The sequence below is a fragment of the Lepidochelys olivacea genome (assembly GCF_965140295.1).
Source record: "Lepidochelys olivacea isolate rLepOli2 genome assembly, chromosome: 5".
NCBI classification, from domain to species: Eukaryota; Metazoa; Chordata; order Testudines; family Cheloniidae; genus Lepidochelys; species Lepidochelys olivacea.
In genome coordinates, this window is record NC_140415.1 from 100,677,711 (window position 1) to 100,702,527 (window position 24,817).

The 24,817-nt window shown below is 41.7% G+C and overlaps 1 protein-coding gene and 1 long non-coding RNA gene across 12 annotated transcripts in view; one reads left to right on the top strand and one right to left on the bottom strand.

Moving 5' to 3' along the window:
• Window positions 1-455: 455 nt before the first annotated feature.
• The window catches only part of TJP2 (tight junction protein 2), a 94,789-nt gene continuing 70,427 nt past the window's right edge, over window positions 456-24,817 (bottom strand). For all 9 annotated transcript variants that reach the window (XM_084629714.1, XM_084629716.1, XM_084629717.1 and 6 more), the window contains 19 exons: window positions 23,637-24,222; window positions 21,024-21,127; window positions 20,087-20,240; window positions 18,793-18,904; window positions 18,551-18,693; window positions 17,553-17,619; window positions 15,639-15,789; window positions 14,086-14,194; window positions 12,783-12,993; window positions 10,504-10,691; window positions 9,024-9,119; window positions 8,829-8,908; window positions 6,618-6,828; window positions 6,064-6,164; window positions 5,430-5,642; window positions 4,952-5,062; window positions 3,511-3,846; window positions 2,881-2,966; window positions 456-1,382 (listed from right to left, as the gene is read on the bottom strand). In XM_084629714.1, the coding sequence (XP_084485840.1) occupies window positions 1,217-1,382; window positions 2,881-2,966; window positions 3,511-3,846; window positions 4,952-5,062; window positions 5,430-5,642; window positions 6,064-6,164; window positions 6,618-6,828; window positions 8,829-8,908; window positions 9,024-9,119; window positions 10,504-10,691; window positions 12,783-12,993; window positions 14,086-14,194; window positions 15,639-15,789; window positions 17,553-17,619; window positions 18,551-18,693; window positions 18,793-18,904; window positions 20,087-20,240; window positions 21,024-21,127; window positions 23,637-24,222 (3,225 nt within the window). In that variant the 3' untranslated portion in view covers window positions 456-1,216. The remainder of the gene's footprint in view (window positions 1,383-2,880; window positions 2,967-3,510; window positions 3,847-4,951; window positions 5,063-5,429; window positions 5,643-6,063; window positions 6,165-6,617; window positions 6,829-8,828; window positions 8,909-9,023; window positions 9,120-10,503; window positions 10,692-12,782; window positions 12,994-14,085; window positions 14,195-15,638; window positions 15,790-17,552; window positions 17,620-18,550; window positions 18,694-18,792; window positions 18,905-20,086; window positions 20,241-21,023; window positions 21,128-23,636; window positions 24,223-24,817) is intronic.
• LOC311521397 overlaps window positions 10,682-24,817 on the top strand; it is a 66,626-nt gene continuing 52,490 nt past the window's right edge. For 2 of the 3 annotated variants that reach the window (XR_014711890.1, XR_014711891.1), the window contains exons 1-2: window positions 10,682-10,814; window positions 18,810-18,924. This is a non-coding gene — a long non-coding RNA (uncharacterized lncRNA). Of the gene's footprint in view, window positions 10,815-18,809; window positions 18,925-23,430; window positions 23,596-24,817 lie in introns of those variants that run through there. The other variant, XR_014711892.1, reaches the window with a different exon arrangement.

Genomic DNA, 24,817 nt, shown 5'->3' on the forward strand with positions numbered 1-24,817 from the left:
TAAAGCAGTGAAATTCTACTGTGTGAAATGCCATGCCTAACAAAACACTATGGAAGTTATATTTTGGTGTGTTTTAAATTAGACCATTTTCTATGGGTAAGTGAAAATTTTATAGAACAAGAAACTTCTCTATTATCCCTCTAAGCATTTTTTTTCCAGTGGAGCAGAGAGAGAAATAAAATGCCCTAAGTTTCAAGCGCTACATATTTAAAGTCTCACTGTAGCACTGTATCTTCTTTCCAGATTCAGCATGTTGAAGAATGGTTTTGTTTAGTGTTCTGAAGCTCCTAATGGGGGCTAAATCTGCTTCCAATGACATCAACAGCAAACCTCCCCTAAATTCAATAGTGCAAGACTAGGCCATAAAACAAACAAGCACCTTAAATGCAATAGTTAATAAAAATACAAGGCGTTACCAAAGTATTTACTTCTTGAAATAAAAAAGATAGGTGAGATTTCTGTCTAGAATATATCCATTTATTATTTTGTGGTCCGTATCAATTTAAAGACATAATTAATTGAATTTCTACATCATTTTCTCAATTTCAACCCTTCCTGGCCTCATACCAGCTAGTCTACAAAGGTACACACCTATCCCCTGTGCAGTCAATATTTATGAAAAGCAGTACACTGATCTATTAGCTTAGAAAAATAACATGCCGGGAAAATTATAGCCATGAAATGGATACAAAAGTTAAGCAACAGAGTAAAACACCCTTTAGTAAATTATGGCTTTGCACAAGTATCAGGTATCAATATGAACAATCTAAGACACTTCTTGTTAAAGGCACTTATAGTTAGTTCTTCTTTGAATTTAGTTCTCTTGCATTAAAAAGTGTTATGTCTTTGATCACATTTTCATAACAGTGGAACAGTCTAAAAAGGCAGTTTTAAGTGAGAGGAAAAAAGTTTAAAATTTTTAACAAACATTAAACTATGAAAATACCAAGAATTAATACAAGCTTTTGAATGGGTATTGGTCCTTATAAAACAGGCAACAACATTCAGGCAAAAGTGATTTCTTTTCTTAGATACTCAAAACAAATAGTCTCAAAAAGTAAGTCCTCCAGTTCCAGTGTGTGGATATGTCCAAATTCATGTAGAGCACCCTATGACCTCCAACAAAAATATAACTTTATGACTGACCAGAGCTCTATTTTGGCTGTTGAAGGAAAAGAGTCTGAAAACAGCATTACAGATGTATGTGCTAGTGAGTCTATAATTCTGTGTCCCTATATCTGGATGGCTGTCCGTAATAGCCACGCTTGGAATGGTCTGATACCTGCCGACGGTAGTCTTCCTCCTCTGCATCACTGCCATAACTTCCTCGATTTTCTAGGTAAGTCCTGGCAGGGGGTTTCTGAGGCTCTGGAGGTCTGGAACTAGCACAGCAAAAAACAGGAGAGTAAAGATATCAGCAATTTCTGTTCTGAAAAGTGGAAGAACACAAACCTGTAATCAACTGCAAACTGTTCACGAAGATATGAGGACATGCCAATTATATGCTATGTTTTTAAGTGGTTTGAAAAAAGTTATATAGATTATAAAGCTAATTATTTATATAGAATATAAACAGCACTACACAGCAAATGTTAATAATTTTCTACATAGGAAAGGAGGGGGATTTCACTGATTTTCAGCAGTATCATTCTAGGCTCCATACTGAGCACTAGCAAGAGGAAGCATTTTAAGATCCTGAATGACTTAGAATAAAGCAGCGATGCTGTTTAATAGTGTTGATTTACCCAATTTAATTACACTTCCTATGAATACTCATTTTAAATTATCAGTTGCTTGTTTCTTTTATCTTCGTATTTGGCTAAACTAAATATTTTACTCCTCCCTAAAAACACACCCAAAGATGCCATAAGCTTACAATTCCTATAGCTTTGCAATAATAAATTCATCAAGGAAATGCTGCAGTGACTGTTTTGGGGCCTTCCCAATTTGATTATACTTTAATCCACCAAAGGAGCTGACTGTAAAAAAAAAAAAAAAAAAAAAAAAAAAAAAGGAAAAGAAAAAACCTCACAACTCATTAGGCCTTCCCCATCTCCAAAAGAGATACAAATGAGAAGGGCGAGAGAACTAGAAGATTTCCAAATCAAAACAGATCCTTCAAATTGTTTGTTGCAAAATTTTGCTTGGGCGACTATCCAAGTCATACTAGTGAATAAGCACAGTAAAGTGTTTAAGGCACCAAGACTGGATATCTGGGAACTAACCCATGACTCAATGGAAACACTCCCATTAACTTCAGATCAGCCCCATAGTTCTTCTCCTGACTCTGTACTGACTCACTGTCTCCCATTGGGCAAGTAACTTAACCCCATTTTCCTCACCCATAAAATGCATATAATAATGGACTGTGTAAAATCAGACTTTACCACCCTTACTGACGTTGAGTACTACCTTATACCCCAAGAAGTCCCACTCTAAGCCATGAAAGTTGTGAAACCACTTTCAAATATTGATTAGTATAGCACAACTACAATCCAATCTCTGACACATAAGGGACAACTTTGAAGGGTTGAAGTACAAGTGATCCTGTGCGTACATCTAATTATGAGACACAAAATGAATTGATGAATCTCTTAGTAATATATGACATCTGTGTGATTCTCTGAGTAATTCAAGCGCAGCAGTACGGACCAGTCTAAAAAAGAGATATAAAGGAAAGATTCTGAAAGGAAGTCTTACAGAAGCGACTACTGTCAAGGCAGGTCAGCCCTACAGCTTCTCATCTTTGACACCGTGTAAATTTGGCAGTGTCAGGGCTTGATGGCACTACTTGCATGAGTAAGAGCTGCATAATCAGGTTGCTCTTGCTAGTGTAGTAAATATAGACCAGAAGAGTATTTTCAAATGGATCTGTCTTACCTCATGGGCTGGGGCCAGTTCTGGTCTGGCTTCTGTGTTTTGATTGGGACAGCATAGATATCTGGGTGTTTCTGGGCCATTTCCAGCTTTAAAAAGAGCAAAAGGAAAAAAAAAATGCCTTTCAGTTTATACAGTCAGGAGATCTTAGACTCAGCAATGTAGCTCAGTTCCTCTGTAAAGGAACTAAAATACAAATGGATGACTGGTCTTATTTCTTACTCCCACAATGAGATAGTTTTTAATTTAAAAGTAAAACACTGTACTGCCAAAATAACAGAAATAAAAAAAGAACAAAGCCATTAACCTATAGTAGCTACTATAGGAAACCTCTTAGTAGAACATATTCTATATCCGTATCCCCCATACCTACTCCTTCCCAAAATAAAACTATATATATATATTTATAGGAATAATGTGATGTTGAGGGCAATTTTGATTCCTAATGTGTATGCTGACTGCTGCTTGGTATAATGGTAGATTGGAAGGAAAGGGAGAAATGTGCTACTGTTTTTCTTTTCAATGATTTTTTTAAATTCAACATGGAGGGTGCTTTTAGCACAGAATGTGTGTTTGTATTATTATATCTAAACAAATATATAGGACAGACTGAAAAAGTAGGTTACTACCTACCCTGGCATTCTGTGCCTCTTGTAGCTCCTGTATTCTTTGCAACCTTGCCTTGTGATCCATCTTCTCAAATATTTTAACTTTCCCCAGTACCGATTTCGGAGCACTCTCTTGTCCATTTACATCTTCCTCTGCCTTTTCCTCCTCCTCTGCAGCTGGAACTGCTGGCTGAGATGTCTTCAGTATAGGGCGCCCAAACACAGGTTTCACAGAAACAGGAGGTGCTGCTGCCTTGGATAATACGGCGGAAGTCTCATTGCTGACAATGCTAGAGCTATTTGATTTGGATTCATAGTTCTTGGGAAAGTCATAAACATCCTCTTTGTTTTGTAGTTTACCCTGTAGGTATTAAGAACACACTGAAGTTTACACATAGCAGCAACTTCAAATGAAAATATTAATCTAAAGATGCTGAAGTTGGTTATATTGCTTGTGCATTTTTGTATTGCCCATCTTTGTTCATAAGGGATCAGAGCACTGAGTATTTAAGTATATAGGTATATTGGTCACTGACTTGAATAGGGACACAGTTAGTCACATTAAGTCTTACATTGTATGCAATGTTATAATGAGCAGTAAAATCTGACCAGTCTATTTAATTCTTTAAAGATTTCTGGAAGGAAAAGAGAAAGAACAGGAAGAAACAGCAAGAGGTTTTTCTGGATTATATGGAGGAGAATATTCTTCCAAGCTGAAACTATTACACAGGACACATGCCTATTCTCCCTGCAATCATCATTTCATTTACATGTACTGCTACCCAGCCCAACCTCTATTGCCAAGGCATATTTGAAAGGATGGTCATTTAACTGTCTAGTCGGTGTATTTTGCACAACGCAAACCAATGCTGGTGTCCATGAAGAAAGTCAGAGGGTTGAACACAGGATTTCATTAATAGCGGCAACACCTTTCTTGAAGTGACCCTGGAGCACAGTTTGGCACTACTACTTAAAAGGTAAAAAAAAAAAAAAAAAGCCAAGAGGATTTCCTGCCATTCCGCTGCCATTTTGAACCAGCTCACAGCAGAGAGCTTATTAAAATTACAAAGGAGGGATGATTTAAGGTGTGTCTGAACTTTTCCCCAGGTGAGACATTCAGGAAGATCTTTGTTTTGGGCTTGGTAAGGGAGCAAGAATGCCAGAATTCCCCTGGGGAAGAGATCAGGAGAGAAATGGGTAGTTTTCCAGCTAGTCACCGAACCCTCTAACAAAACACATGGTACCACTTCTAAATCTCAAGAATTCCCTTCCCAACTAGCTGCAAAGCTCTTCCGACAGCTCACAGTCCTCTTTGTCAATTCCCCTTCCTTCCTCCTCCCAAATTGCATTTTAGCTTCCAACAGCAGGTTACCCTAATAAGAAAAAACATAGCCCATGATGTACAGCACCAAGTGGGTTCTTTAGAAAGATGAACTCTTATCTTCAAATTGATTTCCACAAATTACCTTAGGTGGCTCGGGCTTGAATGCTGGAGGTGGGCTAGGATCTCTAAGTATCTCTCTGCTACCAGCCCTTCTCATTTGACCTTTTGGTTCTGGGCTGGGTTTTCTTATACTCTACAAAAATATAAGAAGTTAATCACAAGAATATTCAAATAATTCTTGACTTGTTTTAACCCTAGCCTTGTGGGCCAATTACCAGTAGTCACATTACTGGCAATGGCATGACCACTATCACTGTAAAAGTTAACATCTGCACTCCAGATGACACTATCAATGAAACTAGAGTGTTAGGCAAGCAGCTTAATTTTTATGCTAGAACTAATATGACTTTATAATTCTGTACTAGAGTTAGCATAATGCTGCAGCTGGAATCATATACTTTTCTCAGGCACCAATTACAAGGGACATTTTTTATTACCACTTTACAACACACATGAATTTCAGGAAGTCAACTGTCTTGCCAACAGTCCAAATATTTTACCTCCTCATGCTGCACAGGCTCAGAAGACCGACTAATAGAGGAAACACTTGGTTCATCTGATGGCTCATCAAGCTCATTGTCAGTGTATGCACCTCCTTCTCCATCTGTGTCTTCCAAGTCACTGATCAAGCGGCTGTCACAGCTCAGGTAGTCAGCACCCATAGCTGTTAGGTATGACATGCGATCTTCCATGTCATCATCCATTCCTTCCATCTATAAAAGTGGAAGGATTAGATTTGACTTCATGCCCCATTTTAGTTTGCAGTAACATTTATTGTATACAACACCTAAGAAACAGAACAACATGAAACTGCAAGAATTCTAGATCTTCCAGGAACATGAAAATAGCTCCAATAAAAAATTAATATGTATGCCCTAGCTGCAGTTATATGACTTGGTTTAAATAACAGGAGCAACGTGATAAGTTATTAAAAAAAAAAAGAAACTTTTATCCTGTACTATTTTTCTGTCTTAGTTACCCACTGCAAAGATTTCAGATTAGTATAACTTTTCAATACACAAATGTGTTTAGTATTTAGGATGATGAGTTGCCATCTGACCACTCTGAAGGGGAATTATTCCCAGAACAGAAAAACAATTTAGCACGTACAGTATGAGCTGTTTGACCACATACCTTTCCTTCCGATACCCATACTGCTTCAACTTGCTGTTGCTGAATTGCATCTTTGAGGCTCCCGTACCAGCTATCATTGGCTGAATTCAAATTGATGGTAGCTGTAGACATTTTAAAAAAAAATATGCATTAGTGTTTTCATATATTTTTTCTATTCATTCTAAAATCTCAGTGCACCTACTTTATCCAATCTTTTGGGCAATGCAAGAAAATTATATGGTCATTTTTACTAAACCACTTTCTAAAGGACAATGTTTGCACTTTTGTTGGCTTGTGGGGAAAAAAAGGGCTGAATAAATACCAGCCCTTTAATAATCCACTTTTTTTCAGCAATAGTTTTATTACAGTAGTAAGGTTCAATATGAACATTTCTTTATAATGAAATATATCAAGACAGTGAACTCCTAATTGTCTAGGAAGGGTTTTCACAAGACCACAAGTTACTGTACAAGATGATCTCTTACTCTGAATAGTATTAATTTAGTTTCTCAAACACACACATTCTTCCTCCTACATCCACCACTCTTTTGGAAGAGAAATAGATTCTTGCTTACCTGTAAAAAGATAGGAGCAAGTCTTCTTCAGCTTATTTGCTTGATCATAAAGTTTCCGGGAACTCTTGTTAGATGTGGGACTTAGCCTTTGTCTCATAGTTTTCACACCCTGTTTACTGTCTGGGTTGAAGAATACTACAATTGGGAACCACTGGGTATAGTTCAACAGATCCACCGCTTTAGGAGTCACATCCAACAAAGCATGTTTATTCTGTTAACAAGAAGAAGATATGAAAATAATGGAAAAGCTCCTGCTGGGGAGATGGTGCAGATGGTCTGACATTATTAGAATGACTAAAGCTGTAGAGCCTACAGATTTGAATGCACAACCAGAATGTTGTCTGGTAAAGAGCCTTTATTAGCAGCAAGGCCCAAGTCAATGCTGCAGTTGGAAAACGAAAGCTGGGAAAACAAAAAAGGCCAGTTATGGCCCTCCCAACCAGGGCCATAAGGGGCCCAAATCTCTCCCCAAAATCCCACCACATGCTGGGACTACAATGGGCACCTCCCCTCTCCTTTCACCGACATTTTTTGGACATTCAAATAAAACAGTATATGAACATGGTATTTAATATTGGGCAATTAAATGTAGCAGAGAAAGGTATAACACGATCCAATGGCTGAAAGTTGAAGCTAAATAAATTAAAAATGTATATCTTATATACAGTCTGAACAATGAGAGTAATTAACCATTGGAATAATTTACCAAGGGTCATGGTGGATTTTCCATCACTGACCATTTTTAAATCAAGATTAGAAACATCCAAAAGATCTGATATTTTGTGCAAGTTCTATGGCCTACATAAGACAGGAAGTCTGTCTAGATTATCACAGTGGTCCCTTCTGGCCTTGGAATCTATAACTCAGATACAAATATACTAACTCTGACATTGTGTGCACCTTTCTTACTCTGTTTCCCATTTCTTTATTCCCTTCACTCTTGTTTTCATTATCTTCCTTTTATTTGCATAGAGATTTTCTTTTCTTTTCCCACCCTGCCTATCTCTTTACTGTGTCCCTGCCCACTCATCACCTTCCCTCACCACAATTATTTTCCCAGTCTTTGGGCTGCTATTCATGTGGCGTGAATAGCCAGGACACAGCTCACACTTCCCACTGGTTACAGCCTCCTACTATACTGCCAAAACTTAAAGCAAATATCCTCCGCAGGCCTCATCCCATGCAAACTACACTCTGGGAAAGGCTTCTTAGGTGAAATTCTGGCCCCACTTAAGTCAATGGGAGTTTTGCCATAGACTTCAATGGGGTCATGTTTTCACCTCTGCACATATTTATTTTGCCTACACAGGTTCTCTCTCCCTCAGGCTTCCTGGTTGCCATCCTTGGACTTTGGAGTTCCAGTGGTAATCTTTAAAAAGTCAGCATTTGCTGACATTTCACACAGTTACCATAGCTATTTCCTATTTCAAATACATAGGTAGTAACTATTGTCAAATATTGACTTTTTAATGGACACGACTGCAGTTGGAGCTTAGGATGAAGGTAAAGGTGGCCCTGGCAGTTATAGGGTATGTCTCCACCATAAACGAAGTGTATTGTATACCCACCTTTAGCTTTAATCCAGTTGGCATGGCTAACAACAGTTGCGAACATGTGGCGGCACAGACTTCAGCCTGGACTATCAACTCACGTACATAACCAGAGTCCTCAGCAGGTTTGTACTGGGGCCGTCACATCTTCACTACTCTTGTTACCCATTCTAGCTAGGTTAAAGCTAGTGTGAAAACGCCTACCTGCTCTACAATTACACTTCACTTGCAGTGTAGATGTACCCTATACATACAGTAGAGCCAGGATGACATTCTGGAACATTCCAGCTCTGTTCAAGCACTGGATCCTGGTGTGGTTTAAACTTAGGCAAGTCCACAAATAGCTTTTTTAAAAATCTGAACATTTTAATTGGATTAATACAGGGCCAAATTCATGGCTAACATAAGTGGGCTCCTCTCTAATGTTGTCTCTGAAGTACATATTCACAGGAAATTACTGAAATGAGAAAAACAAGGATCAAGTAAGAATGGTGATCCAGTTTCCCCACAGTTCTGCCTTTATTTCAAATGCACATTAACACATTTATTTTCTTGCATATTAATATGTTAGAATTCTCTAAGTTTTTAGGAACAAAATAAATAAATAAATAAACAAAGTCTGCTTCCGTTAGCAAATGTTTTTCAAACAGAAATACTTTACCTGCTCAATAATTTGCCTCACAGTGTTCAAACGCACCACACCAGTTAACTTCTCTGAACCTGCATCTTTGGGTTCCGTCTCTGCAAGGACAACAGATGGTTTTTCCAGTTGTGAAATGGGTGTTCAAATTACCCTTCCCCCAAAATTCAATGCTGAAGAGCCAAACTGCTGAAGAAAAAGTAATGAATGACTTACTGGCAGTTTGATACAGATCAGGGAAGTCATTTGACAGCTTTTCCATCGCTAGATCTGCAATGGGGCCAAATATCACCACAGGTCTCTTAAAACCAGCTGAAGAAAAAAATATTTAGACAGAAGGTCTTTACATATAAAATAACCATGGCAATACATATTGAAACAAACATGCAGAAAAAGCTCAATTTAATCTTTAAGACTAATATCCTGGAAGTATCTGTAAGCTCCATATTATACATTTTACACACCCCCCCCACACACACCCACTCACCCCTCCCCTCCTATCTTTTGGTTCCCAGTGATTCATGCAGGAGCTTTCCTAATGTGAAGGGAATTCATGTATGACTTACCAATGGGGAAAAATGAGAGGGTTGTTTCCCCCACCCACACTTATAAAAAGTTGGAAGGGAGAAGAATGGAAATAAGAAACACATAGATAGTCCTTCTCATTATTCAGAATCAAGAACAGCTGAGCGGACTCTGCCATTTGAGGATGTATAGTACAATTTCCCTAGTCTGCCCTGCAGTAAACGACAAGCTCTCGAAGCCACACTAAATGCAGTGAGACTACTCTGATGATTAAAGTTACAAACATGCTTAAGCATTTGCAGGGTCAGAGCACTTCACAGTGGCAAAGAGTGGAGAGAATGTTCTTATTCTGAGGCCAATGCAAGTAACATAATGGTCCTTGTAAGCCAGTGGGAGAGGGCCATATTGTGCTCGGTGTCCCCTGAAAGTGTTTTTACTACTTTTTATTCCTCTTAGTCCAGTAGAACCAACATAACACAGGAGAATGGAAACTATCCTGACTCATGTAACATCAGGAGAATTATTACAGGGACAAAAATTCTTCCCTCTGTTACATCCAGGCAACTCTATTAATAAAGGCAATGGGATTACACCAGTGTAACTGAGGGTTGCATTTGCCCTAAAGAATCATTATTACAGGTGTCTATGAATGAGCCAGAAAGAACACAGCTAGATTTTCATATCCTAGGTTATGTTTGCAAGGCTGGCCAAAAAATACCAAAACATCTCTTTACTTGTGAGGTGAACAAATTTGATGTAGAAGTGAAGAAGAGACAAGCATGGACTTCCAAGAAGCAGTGTTTGCAGTGACACTTTTTAGAGCAGAGAACAGCTGCATTGAGAAGCAATGTTCCCTCAAATTTTTGACAGGCTGTGTGCGCAAAAAATTTCTTCTGTGCAAACTGTTGTGCTTCTGTGACAATTTTTGCCGTGTGCGTGGGGTTTAGGATCTGTGCGCACACACATGCGTACAGCTTAGAGAAAACAGTGCTCAGAAGTTAGAATCTTGACCAGGAGATTAGCATGTTATCGTTTTCTGTTATACTTTTCATTTAGCCTAGAACCCAAGACGGGTGGCGACACTTATTAAGTTGCCACATAAATGACAGTAACACTTGGGCAATAACAGCAAGATGTGAATAGGTGCTCAGTTCTGTAAAGTTCCACTCACCCTCTCGCAGCAGAACTCGCTCATAGGCCGGGAACTTTGTGCTAACAGATGCAATCGCTGTCAGATCTTCACGACTCTTTCTCAGATTCTTTTTCATTCCAGATCGTTGGCCACGCATTCTCCAGAAATCTGCCCTGTCACTCGAGCCATCTCTTTGGGCATTCTGAACACTGGCCATCTGCTCAGCTCTGAAAGGAACAGCATGGAATCCATTTGAAAAATGCAATCAAAGGGAAAACATGCCACACTAAAGGAAGAACCTCAGCAGAATCCAGGATATGAATTTGTAACTACAATGGATAACTCGGCAGGTAGGCAATCTGTGGAAGGGTATCCAGGGATTCTTGCCTTGAAGCAGACAAAATTAATATCAGAGAGATGCTCTGACTTGCCTCAACTGCAAGGTTTATTGTGCATGAATCAATCCTCTGGCTGCTAAGGCAAATGACAAACATAATGTATGCCAAGTAGCTGCTCAAGGAAAAGGTGATGTATGTGGAGATGGAAAGAGAGGAAGCAACCCATCATGAAATGATGGGCAAATTGCTTAAAGACCACCTCCCGCTCTCCATCATCTCTTCCTCAGATATCTTAAATTGAGTCCAAAAGGTAAAGCCCCCTTAGTCAGTTCAGTATAAAAAAGAATAGACTAAGGTGCACCACATAGGAAAGGAAAACCAAGCAGGACATCATGGAAGCACACTGTAAAGTCATATAACTTTAGGAACTTCTGTATAGGAGAATTGAAGATTTTTTCTTTAAATAAAACTGCGACTATATTGAAAGAAATATCACTTAGATATGACTTTGCTGCACTCTGCAATTCTTCATTAAAAGCACACCAGATAACCAAGCACATTTAAAAAATCTGTCTGAATTAACTGGAGTTTGTAAAAGCAAATTTAGCCAAAAACTTCCCACAACAGTTCAGTCACCCTCAGTACTTCCAAGAATACAATTAAAATTGTCAAGACATGAAAACACACTTTCCCTAAGAACATGTAGCTATACAGAAAAGTATCAGAGGCTTTTTCCAGAGCACTCATGTCAGGGTTCCCTCCCCACTCTGAACTCTAGGGTACAGACCTGCATGAAAGACTCCCTAAGCTTATTTCTAGCAGCTTAGGTGAAAAACTCCCCAAGGCACAAATTCTCCCTTGTACCTTGGATTAGATAATGCTGCCACCACTAAGTGATTTAGACAAACTCAGGGAAAGGATCACTTGGAGTTCCTACTCCCCCATAATATCCCCCCAAGCCCCGACACCCCCTTTCCTAGGGAGGCTTGAGAATAAACAAGATGAGCACAGACCAACCTTGGGGTTTTTTTCGGACACCAAAACAAACAAACAAACAAAACAAAAAACAGATTCTAAAAGAAACAGAACTTTATTAGAAAGAAAAAAGTAAAAGAAGCACCTCTGTAAAATTAGAATGGAAGATAATCTTACGGGGCAATCAGATTCAAAAACACAGAGAATTTCCCTCTGGGCCAAACTTTAAAGTTACAAAAAGAAAACCAGGAATACACCTTCCTCTCAGCACAGAGAAAATTACAAGCCAAAACAAAAATAAACTAACACATTCCCTTGCTGGTACTTACTAATTCTAATGGAGTTGGATTGCTTGCTTCCTTGATCTGTGTCCGGCAAGCATACACAGAACAGACAGACGAACCCCCCCCCTCAGATTTGAAAGTATCTTGTCCCCTTATTGGTCCTTTTGGTCAGGTACCAGCCAGGTTACCTGAGCTTCTTAACCCTTTACAGATAAAAGGATTTTGTGCCTCTGGCCAGGAGGGATTTTATAGTACTGTATACAGGAAGGTTCCCTTTATATTTATGACAACTCATCACTGTAATTCCCGAGTGCCTCACATATGCTAATTCATTTATCTTACCCTCTCCTCTCTCATTTGAGGTAGGAAAGTATTATTCCTATTTTTCAGATGGAGAACTAAGGCATTGAAAGAGTACATGCCTAGTCCAAGATCTCACAGGAAGTCTACAGCAGAACTGGGATTAGAACCCAGATCTCACAGGTCTGAGTGCAGTATCTTCGCTACAAGGCCATCTTTGCTCAGCTGTTACCGACTAATTCCACAGTTTTAAAAGTTAATTTTACACATACACTATTGTTATGAATGTGATCGCTTGAGGGATGGACGGTGTCCATGTTCTTTTCCCCTCTTTCCTCTCCGAAATGGGTTATGTGAATGGTGAATAGGGTGAGAATCTCTTATTTTAAACATTGGGTGGGCAGGTGGGAAATCAATGTACCTGCTTTTATTTGGAATGATGCCCTTTTCCAGTTCATTTCCAATTCTCACAGCCAGCCAGTTACCCAGTTTGCCGTCGTACAGTGTATCAACTACTCGGAAGATCTCCCCTCTGGTGAATGCTAAACTCTGTGGAGATTCCTTCTCACATTCAAAGTGACTCCTTATAAAAAATGAATCTCCTCTGCCACAGGCCATTATGTCTCTATACACTGGAAGAGAAGACATCATTTAGTTTAACTTTGCTAAATAGATGTCCCATACCTTGCTCTGACATAGTTGCTGTGGGTGGTGTTTTACTCACCTGCTCTTCAAGCCTACTACCTTAAATAGTGTAAGGTTAGTGAAGGAGAAATTAAGCTGTTATTCTAGTCACAAAACTTTGAAATTTCTTCCCTTCACCCCCAATGTGGGAAAGAAAAGGTGAACTGGCACGTTCCTTATGCCTGCCCACCCTTTTATTCCCTAAAAGGTCCTCCACCTCTGCTCTTCATTCCATCTGATTCACTCTGGAACTTGTCAACATCATTGGTTCAGTCAGCCAATGGAAGCGAGAGGTGCGCTGCACTGCAGAGCAACACAAAACTGTTTTTCCTGCCTCGGGGTTTGCATCCATAGCATTCCCAACCACTGCCAGCACAGAGAACTGGATATTTGAACTCAGATTCCTCATGCAGCCCTGTCAGCTTTCTCAGCTCTCCCTATATTTCCAATTTTAAAATATTGTGTACATTATTAAGTGTTCTAGTACACACACACACACACACACGCGCGCGCGGTTATATCTAAAACCAAACAAGCAAACATTTGTATTTGCTCCTTATTGCCTCATGGATAAAAGCCCTGTATTGCTGACATCTGACAACAATCCCCCTACAGATCCCATGACTGAAGGGGAAGGCAGCAAGGAGCAGCATCTTGGCTGCTGAAGGTAGAAGCGACTGGGTACGGGGGACAAGAACTAAATGGCAGAGGTTCAGAGCTAGCAAGAGGTGCTTATTACAGGCTGGGTGGATGAGTAGAGGAGCAGGGCTCTTCTTTGACCAGCTGAATGGTGAAGCAGCCAGCCCACCTCTCCTCCTCCACATGTCCAGGGTGGGAGTCAGCTGGACACAAAAGCAATAATTTTCTACAATACTTAAAATGAGGGCAATTAAAAAGTGTTTTGAAAAGTGAGTATGAGAAAGAGCATTTGTGATGTCCCCAGCAAAACACAGCTGAGTTGAAAGGCCTACTGTTCTTTTCAGTGCCTGTCACACTGAGTCATAACAAACATTGTCACACTTTTGGTACCAGGTGCCTACCTTCATATTTGCTCTGAGCCAAAATGGTCACAGTTTCTCCTTTGGGAATTTCTAACAGGTAGAGAACAGCATCCTCCCGCACAATGCCTCTAAAATCCTGCATGTTTACCTGATGCAAAAGAAATATTTTATTAGTGTAATAAAGCCCTAAAAGAGGAAAGGAAAAGGCTGTTTTATTATGGTTTAAAAAAAAATATATCATCAATACAGAGGTTCATTGGTTTATGCCTATGGACATTATAGGTATGTAGAAGATGGATTACCTATAACTACGAGTGACATTCTGAAAGTACCCTGATGTTGAGGGCACTCTGTGAAGGGCTACAAAATGCCTGAACATGGGCACAGATGGCCAGGGCACATAAGAAAAGGTCCATTTCCAGGTAAGGATATATCTGTTTCCACATATTATGCTGTTCTGTAGTTAAAATCCCACATATTCTAAGTATACTGTTGTGCTAAGTAATCAAGGAACTTCAAGTAATCTGATGCACTGGTATGCTCCAGATGGTTATAATTCATCACAGGATTGTACCCTAGTTTCAATATCATCCAGCATCCTGGTCACCTAGCGTTGTGAGCACATCTTTCTGTGGTTGCCTCTCAACTGCACTCACCCTACCCCCTTTTCCATGTGTGTCTCGGCTGTTTATCTGGACATAGAAGTGATGTTCACTCCCTTGGACCAACTCTGAGGCGCTAAGGGAAGAGCTGTACTGGAGTGCAGTGGCTCCCAGTGCAAGGTCTTTGGGCCAGTCAGGGTCTATTTGCAGAAGGAAAGCTGAGAGAGAAAAATGAGACAGGGAAGGAGAATCAGTGCTTCAGAAAAGGAATTATTTCAAAACCTGTTCAGGCCAGCAAGCAGTTGGAGAAATGAAAACATGAGAAGCAGGGAACTATGGGACTGAGAAGGACCCCATGGAAATCAGTTAGAATCTTTATTGACTTCAGAGTGCTTTGGGATCAGGCCCAACTGATTTAGACAGGAGAGAAAACTCAGGAGGAGGACATGATAGACAGAAAGAGGAGAGCCACAGTCTCAGAAGAGATTTTTTGGGTAGAAAAACAACAAAAACAACAACAACAACGAGGGAAACCTAAGGAGTTTTGATAAAATAACATCTATCACCTTTTATTCACTAAAATGTGAGTAAAGGAAGGGAGAAAATAATCAGGTCATAGAGGGACAAAAGCTAAATGATGGGTGGGAGAGAGGGGAAGATACTCTGGTCTCATACTCTATGGTCTGTTTTCTCAGCTGGAGGAGTCACTAGTGAGTGTATCCACTTCCATCTTGGGGCATTTGTGTCATGTAACATTTCAACCAACTACTTCTCCTATTGAATCTTAATAAATTTCAACAGCAGATGTCAAAATTTAAGAATTCAGATAAAAAAAAATCATGCTCTAGGAACAGTGACCTTGTCCCTAGGAATAAAGTCATATGGATTTATGGTTTTTTCATATTGATGAAAGTAAAGAAAGCAATTTCTTTCACATGGTATCAAGAAACAAGCAGTTTTAGTTGCAGGGCTGAACATTTACATGGATACCTTAAGAATCTGATCTCCTTCCTGTAGCCCCTCCTGGTCAGCTGAAGTGCCTTCTTGAATTCCAGCAACAAATATCCCTACATCATTCCCACCTGCCAGCCGTAGACCCACACTGTCTCCTTTCTTGAATTTTACCATCTTCGTATTAGGACTAGAGTATTCACATGCAGAAAGAGAAAAAGTCAGGCCAAAGATTATACATATGACATGAATCATTTGTAGGAAGTAAACTTAAGTACGCTTGCTGTCAATCTCTCTATGGTACTTATATGGCCCATCACGGTACTATGTGAGAATCTCTTAGTCTTTCATGTATGTCTCCTCACAATACCCCTGTGAGGTAGGGTAATGCTATTATCCCCCTTGAACAGATGGGGAACTGAGGTAAAGAGAGGCTAAGTGACTTGCCCAAGGCCACAGAGAAAGTCTGTGACATAACTGGGAATTGAACCCAGGTCTCCCCAGTCGTTAGCTAGAACCCTAACCACTGAGCCATCTGCCTCACATGAAGAGCTGTTTTTAAAATATACCAGTTTAAATGAATTATGAGTAATCACACTCAGATTATTACACTGCATTCTGCGTAATGTAGAGAGGGGGAAAAATCTATCAGGTAATTAATAGGAGAGTCGGATAACATGGAAGTCTTCAGACTTTCTTCTGTGGGCAGAGTGTCAAGAATGCCCAGTTGGTAAGTTGAATCAAACCTCTCTTGTTCCAAGGAGACAGCAAGTACTGGAGTAAGTTCAGCTTTTTCTCTGCCAGAAATGCTGTATGCCTGGATGACCTTCACATACTTGGAGGGCACTGCCTTTCTGTTATCATTCGCTCAACATACCAGTTAGAGCCTGTCCCATAAATTCTCTTTAACTGAACCAGAACTAAACACTGACATATCAATTTGTACCCATTATCCATATCTACAATACACAGGACTTGACCCCGAGACAGCCTTTCAGAAGTTAATCAGTTCTCAGATCTTTAAACCTGACTCTCTACTGAAAGTTTGGAACAAACAGATCTTCAGTTCCCCTTCTTTAGGGTTCACCCCTTCAATCCAGATCTCCAACTGATTTATTACTGTTTCCCCAACACCAGCCCATTTCCCCATTTAATAATTTATATTAAAAAAGCATCCAAGTTGTATTCTTATAAAGCACCTTAGTGATTTCAAATATCAGACTCTAGACAGTCAAAGCTCTAGAGGTCAACATTATCACATTTAAAAAACTAGGTCCTAGGTCCACAGACATTTTGTTCCTGCTTTTCAGTGTGCAGGTTCCACAGCTGCACTCAATACACAAAGTAGGGATTGAGAAAATAGACATTTAGCTGCAAAAATCTCTAGCTTGTGTATATACAACTGTGGAATGGGTGTGCGCAAAAGCAGGCAGGCAGGCACACAAAACCCCACACCCAGACCTTAGGCCTTACTTTATGATAATTCAGCCTCTCCTTTTCAAAGCTATCAATGCCCTTTATATAGATTAATATCCAAAAATCTAAGATGCAAAGAGAAATGTAGAGACCATAGATTAAAATAGAGGAGAGCCAAGAACCATGCATAAAGATACATACCTACATTTGCAAGTGCAATTATTGTGTTTGTGCCTGCAAATTGTAAAGGTAGGTATTTAACTATCAATCTGCATTTAGAACCAGTCTGACTATGAAATCAGAGACTGTACATACAAATGTAGGGGGCCTGCAGTCTTGTGCATATACATTAGGCCTCCTTTTTAAAAACTAAGTTCATCCTAAATGTTGTCAGTCAGCTATTTAATACAGAACCCAAGTTATCTTTTCTTGGCATAGGACTGTATAGGGGAAAACCACTGATGAAGAAACCAGCCCAAGAAAACAAAAAAAGCAATATGGATAGATGGTGAGAAAAACCAGGTGTTGAAAGCATACCCGTATATTGCTTCATCTTCAGGACTAGGGCGAAGAAAGGTTCTTGGGGTTACTTTTGGTTGAGATACTGTGTGTAAAAACCATAAAGTTATCTAACTGGACAAACAAGACATAAAAGAATGAAAGGTTTTCAGTTACAGGCAGCAGTTACAACAATATCATGTATGCCAGCAAAGAGTGCAGATCTGCAGCCTAAAAAGCACAAGGCACTCTGACTGCAGTATCCAAAACTAAAAAGTAACTAAAGAACAAATGTCAAGGCAGTAAATTAACTTATGATTTCAGGCACATCTCCCAATTATGTAATCCTTGTCAAATGGTTTTTTCCTCTCCAATTTTCTTTTTGTCAGGAATCTGATATTCAATCTTTTGCTCCAACTGTCCTCTTTTAAGGTCTGCCCAAAGGCCAGTCAGTCTATTCCAGCCAAGAAGGCTGAATGTGAATTCCCTTCGAGCCAATTTGTGCCAATTGTCAATCAGCTGGGGAAGATGTGGATAAGAGATGCCTTCAGACCCTACCTTCCTGGGAGATAACAAAGCCAGGATTTTGTCAGTACAATTGTATAGATTCACTTTTGCGGATAAGAGCACTCAACGTACATTTAACCTTTATGCTTTATCTTTAGCTCTCTCCTGTCCTCTCTTTTCAATGGAATAAGGACTTGGTTATTTAGTTCTTTATTATAGATAAGAAGAACTGCAGGCTGCTCTGCACAGGAACTGCCATACCAGATCAGACCAGTGGTCCATCTAGTCTAGCATCCCATCTCTGACAGTGGCTAGTACCAGATGAGGAAGGTGCAAGAAACCCTATAGTAGACAATTATGGAATAATCTGGGGAGCCATAGAAAAAGTTTCTTCCTAACTCCCTCCAGTTAGTGTTTGGCTTAATTCTGAAGCATGAGGGTTTATACCCCTTGGAATTCTCTCCTCTCGCAGCTAATGGGTTTTGTTTGGAGGGAAAAAACATCTCAAATGGGACATTTGTAGCTCTGACCTGGCGGGTCATCTTTGTACTTTGGTTCTTTGTTTGTGTCGGTGATCATGACAGCAGCAGCAGCAGCTATATCACTGGTTGATTTAAAAGGCGTGGGCATTGCTCCCATCCTGGACAACCTGTTGGGTGGATCCTCTTTTGTACTTAACAGAAAGAATAACAAATTGAGAACATTAAAACAAAATTTGGTACATATTAAAAATGTCTTCTTTAGTAAGAAAAAGAAGAGTAACACTTCCTACTTTGGCTTTTCCTTTAGTTTTTCATTGGAGGAATGAGAGTCGAAATCAGAGTGATGTAATTTTTGGTCATCTTGAGGGGAGCTTGATCGGTTTGACTCAATTTCAGAAATATCTATTGAGAGAACAGTTACGGTAAGTCTGTTTAAGAGATTTGTCTTCCATTTCATTGCACATTTATCCACATCTACTTACTTGCAATAATCTCAAGATACAAAATACGAAATATTTATAAACTATCCCCACTCTGGAAAAAAGATTTGCCTGGGGCTAAGAAAAGTGACCTGCCCCTCTCAGAGCCTGTGTCTCCCACAAAATATTTCAGGAAGGTTTTGTAACATCCAGAAAGACATTCCAAGGAGCATCAAAAGCAAGTGTAAACTTTTCCCAACTAGTATTAACATCCCACAGGTTTGAGCTCTCGCCAGAAACACACACCACACAGAGGCCTATTTTTATTGATATAAAAATGAGAGAACTGTAAAATGAAGAAGAGAAGGTGGTTGCCAAGAACTGCAACTGAATCTTGCATAGTAAAAGATTAAATAAAAAGAAAATGGCTTGTCTGTCATTGCCCTCCCCAATTTCTCCTTTGAAAGTCCAGAGGGTTCACTGTTAAACAACATGAAGCTGAGCTATTAAATGTCCTTCAGAAAGAAGCAAACAATTTTCCATGTAGTCCACAAATTCAAGCCATGACCCATTCTCAGCAGGAAAAGCTCCAAGAAGTTGCACTGAATATTCTCACACCAGAAACACACTTCCTGAATCAATTAACACCATCATGTTTCCAGTGAGGCACCAGCAGGTTATGCTGAAAGGGACTATTCATATGAAAATGATTGAAGAAGTTGGTAGGAGAAGGCTAAACTAACCGCTGATTGCATAATTCTGTCTCCTTCCCTGGAATATTGGAAAGAGCGGAAATGTCCTTAGAGTGAAATGAGACTGAGCTCATCCCACCATTGTCATGATTTGGGCCTTGCATTAAAATGACTTTCCTTCTAGCCACGGGGAGTTGGACTTTGCTTTGTTTAGTCAACATTACTCATGAATCAGCTAGAAAGGTCACTGAATGACACAAGGCCTGCTGAGTGACTGAAGGTTCTTCCTACACCAAAGGAAAAGGGTTTGCTGCTTCTTTGTCTTTCTAAAGAATAGCTGCAATACAGGTATCAATCAAATATAGTACTTGCATTACCACCATCCTATGAGAAACACTTTACATAAACAGCTTCACTTTCTGTCTATACAGGGAGTAGAACTGACATTACCTTTTGGCCCTAAGACACCTCACCTTCTATTTCTGAGTCACTGTCATGCAACGAAGGGATGTTGAGTAGTGTCTGTTTTCTGTCCCTCAGGACTACCAACTGGAGTTTTCCTCGTGATTTCTCAATCAATTTTCGGGCATCAGCTAGCGACATATTCTCTGTTACTGTACCATTAATCTATACATATAAGGCAGAAGTACTATTAAAAGCAAAAAATTAAGAACACAAATGGCAATAAGAAGTCATCTCAAAGCTCAAACCTGCTCATCCCCTTTCCAGTGAGCAGATTTTCTAATTAGGTTTTCAAATTAAAAACAAAACACAAACTAACAAAGAAACACACACCTCAGCACAGAAAGAAACATCCTAATAAATGTACACAGCTTCAGCATGCCTTTGTCCAGGGCCGGCCCTAGCACCAGCAAAGCAAGCAGGTGCTTGGGGCGGCACATTTCTAGGGACGGCATTCCGGCGCCGGCCCTGCCACCTCCTAGAAACGTGCCCCCGCCGCCCCAGCTCGCCACCGCTCCGCTTGTCCCCCCTCCTTCCCAGGCTTGCCGGGACAGAGAAGTCGAGCGGCGGCGCGGTCGGGGGAGGCGGCGGTGGTGGAGCGGAGGTGAGCTGGGGCAGGGAGCGGTTCCTCTACCCCCCCCCCCCTCACTCACCTCTGCTCCACCTGCTCCCCTAAACATGCTGCCCCTCCCTCGCCTGAGAGGGAGGGGGGAGAAGCGGAGCGGCGGCGTGTTCAGGGGAGCAGGCAGAGCGGAGGCGAGCTAGGGCGGAGGATTGGGGTGGGGGGAGCCGCAGGAAGCAATAAAGGGGAGGGGGGAAAACGCGGCTGCCTGGGGGAGGAGGCGGGGCCGGGCCGGGGGGCACGAGAAAAAAGCGGGGCTGCCAAAATTTTTTTTGCTTGAGGCGGCAAAAATTCTAGAGCTGGCCCTGCCTTTGTCCACAACACACCTTGAGTATTATGTCTCCTTCATACAGATTACCATCTTTAGTTGCCAGGCCAGTACCGGTCATTTCTTTTATGAAAATCTGACTTCCAAGTCGGAGACCATACTCTGGAAAAGGAAGGAAAAAAATCCACAGCCTGTAAGTTGGCAGAACGAGTAACTGTTTACATCTAACTACTACTCTGAGTACACATCATCCACAATCACATGCAACACAGCACTTTATAGTAAAAGGGAATCAGGCACCTTAAGAAGCAGAGGTAACATGGTGAGACTCAAAGATGGGACATCAGTTCTACACTGCCTACAGTCTCACATTTCACTTTTTTAATGACAGGTTTTTGTACCTCATGGGTCATATTCTCTCCTGTGCCATATTCTGCTAGTGCAGAAGGCTGGGGAAGGCAGTGGGGGCATCTCAGGGTGGCATTTATGGTTCCCTCAGTCTCAAATGGCAGTGGCTCGTCATGGCCACAATGTTAGCTGCACCAACTCAGGATAACTTTCCATAGCCCTAAGAGACTACAGTATGAGAGGAGTGGAGCCATGGCCCCTCCCCTCCTCAGATACCACCCCCTATGTTGGGGGATAGGGAGGGAGTTGGCTCCTCTGGCTTTATGCCAGTATAGTCCCATCACCAAACAGGCTTCTACAGCTCTGAATGGTCATGGTGTTTTTGTACCACCTCTTATCTATGTACAAACTTCTTCAACAAAGTCGCTAAACAGATTTTCTCTACATACATGGTACGTATCTCCATGTGCATTATCTTTACATATGGGAGCATCTTTTTTTTTTTTTTGTAAACTCATAATGAAAGTGATCCTGTCATGTACAAAATTAATTTTTATAAAAACAAAACATAAGCCTCCCCCCTCCACTAATGCTATTAAGATAGATGCAGTGGTGTGTTCCAGATTAGAAGAACAGGTTTGTTCCTGTGGAGAGACGATTTGCAATATGTCAAGTGCCCCCAAGCAGTGGATTTCTATAAATCCCAGGAAGACAGGATTTATAAAGTAAAATGCTGACACAACCCAATCTAAAGTATAGTTTTGTTGCACAACATGTATTTTTGCGACACTATTAAGATCACGCGCACACACACCCCCTACCATGCAGCCTCCAACGTTTTGTTAAAAGTTTACTTTTTAATTATTCTAGTGATGAATGAACCAGTTCTAGTTTGAACCAGAACCTTAGCCATTAGAGGTCCATGTATCAATGCATTTCACCCAAACTACACTTTTGGAAACCTCGCCTGCCTTCCACTAAAGCAAATAACCTAAACTAAACCAAACACTAAAAGACAGGATCCAGCAGGTTCTCTTTAATCTATAAAAGCCAGGCATAAATTTAACTTTGGTGTAAATTTAACCTGATCAAAGTTGTGGATTCCATCACAAGGGTAGTGAGCTCATCGTAGGAAAGTACAAGAGTGCACAGTGACCCGGAGAGACTAGAGCAGTGGATGGTACAGGCAAAGAGGAAGTCCCATGTCCAAGGACAAAGAGTAGATGGCACCAGTGATGAGCTGCCAAAATCTTAACAACCAGTTTCCTCCTCACCCCATGAGGGGATCGTGGCCCACCCCCCGGAGCCTGCCCCATCCACCCCCCTCCCCTGTCTGCCCCAGGATCCGGGCAGGAGGGTCTCGTGGGCCACCATAGTGGGTGCCCACCCCACCCCTAAGAGCCAGAGGGACCTGCTGGGGGGCGAGGTGGGGAGTCCCAGTAGTGCTTACCTGGGGTGGCTCCCAGGAAGCATCCGGCAGGTCCCTCTGGCTCCGAGGGGCAGGGTAGCACCTGCTCCCTCTCCTGATCACATCAAAAGTGGCGCCTTAGGCACTGACTCCATGGGGAAAATTTGCTGGGTGCAGCTCCCCTCCCCGCCCCAGCTCACCTCCGCTCCGCCTCTGCCCGAGTTACGCTCTGCCCTGCTCCGCTTCTCTCCCCCACACCTCCCGGCTTCCCGCAAATCAGCTGCTCGCGCAGGAAGCCTAGGAGGGCTGAGAAGCAAGCGGCAGCATCGCGCTCAGGCCCAAGGAGGCAGAGGTGAGCTGGGGTGGGGAGCAGTTCCCCTGCGCGCACCCCCCCCCAAGCTCACCTCCGCTCTGCCTCCTTGGGCCTGAGCACGAAGCCACCGCTTGCTTCTCAGCCCTCCCAGGCTTCCCGCGTAAACAGCTGATTCACGGGAAGCCGGGTCGGGGAGAGAAGCAGAGCAGGACAGAGAGTAACTCAGGGGTGGAGGCGGAGCGAAGGTGAGCTGGGGCGGGGCAGGGAGCTGCACCCACCAAATTTTCCCCCGTGAGTGCTCCAGCCCCAGAGCACCGACAGAGTTGGCACCTAAGGCAACACTTTTGGCCGGTTGTTAAATTTAGAAGCCCTTTTAGAACCAGTTGTCCCTCACAGGTACCAGAGAACCGGTGTGAACCGGCTCCAGCTCACCACTGGATGGCACCTATACACAATGGTAAGTGAGTGGAAGAGGAAGGTAGGTAAGCGGTTGTATGTAGAGTATTAAAGCCACCCACCCAATAGCCAATGGAGAGAACAGCATTTTCCCCTTAAAATCTATCCTTTCACCAGAAGCATTTTCCCCCTCCTGCCACAGCTACCTTCATTGGGTTTGCTTTTTGTTAGGAGAACACCAATAGGTCTATCCTGGTATTGTTGTCCCGGGTACTCGTGTTGGTGTCGTGGTTCAGGCAAGGGGCTGTGGGAATTCAGTCTGTCTCGACTATGACTCCTTGCTTCCTTGCCATATCTAGGGTCAGGCTGATGTCTGTGACTGTAATCCCTGGCTGGGCTGTAGTCACCAGTGCCACGTTCATAGCTATCATCCCTATCGATGCTCCTGCCCCTGCTCCGGTCTCTTCTGCGTTCTCGGTCCAAGCTTCTCTCCCTGTCGATGCTCCTGCCACGACGTCCATCCCGGCTGTAGCTGCGTTCCCTGCTGTGGTCTCTGCTGTAGTTGCGCCCTCTATCTTGATCTCTTCGGTAGCTCCTATCAGGGCTGTTTCCCCAGCTTTGGCTGCGCCCTCCATGGCCGCTATGCCAGCTCCGATCACTATAGCCACTTCGAGCACTCCTGCCATCAAACTCTACTTGGTCATCCAGTACATCGAAAGCTCTATCATCATGGTCAAGAGAGGGGCTTCTCCTTAGAGCGGTGAGCTGCACTTTCCGTGGTCTTTTCACTACCTGTTTGTATTAAAAACAAAACAAAAACAAAGAAGAGAACCAGCACCTTTCTCAACATCCATTTTAAATCATATTCCAAATGCTGAAAATTTCAAATGCTAGGTCATAAAAGCAAGAGCCTCTAAGCAGCTTATTGTTCAAGAAGCTTTGTATTCAAAACACTGTGACGTGATATGGTTAAAATTCTATGTCAGTTGTTAGAAACATCCCCTTAATTTCATCCATGTAAACAGAGAAAGAGTGGGTTGTTGTTTTTTTTAATTGCTTTAACTGCATAAGTTGATAAAGTAATTTTTCTTAAAAAGCTTCTAAAAACTGCTGTGCCCAAGCAAACAATACTCTCTAGTTAAGGGAGGTAAGACGTGCAAAGCCTGTTTAGACGTAAGCTCTTTCGAAAGGGAGTGTACGTTGTGTGTCTTGTACAGGGCACAGCATGTTGTCTCCATCTTAATAATAAGGCAACAACAGAAACATTAACTGTGGTTGATTATATGGTTAAGACACTGCACTAAGATTCAGGAGATCTGAGCTCACTTCCTGCTCTGCCACAGACAGGCTCCTTGTGTTACACTGGGCATGTCACCTGATCCCTCCC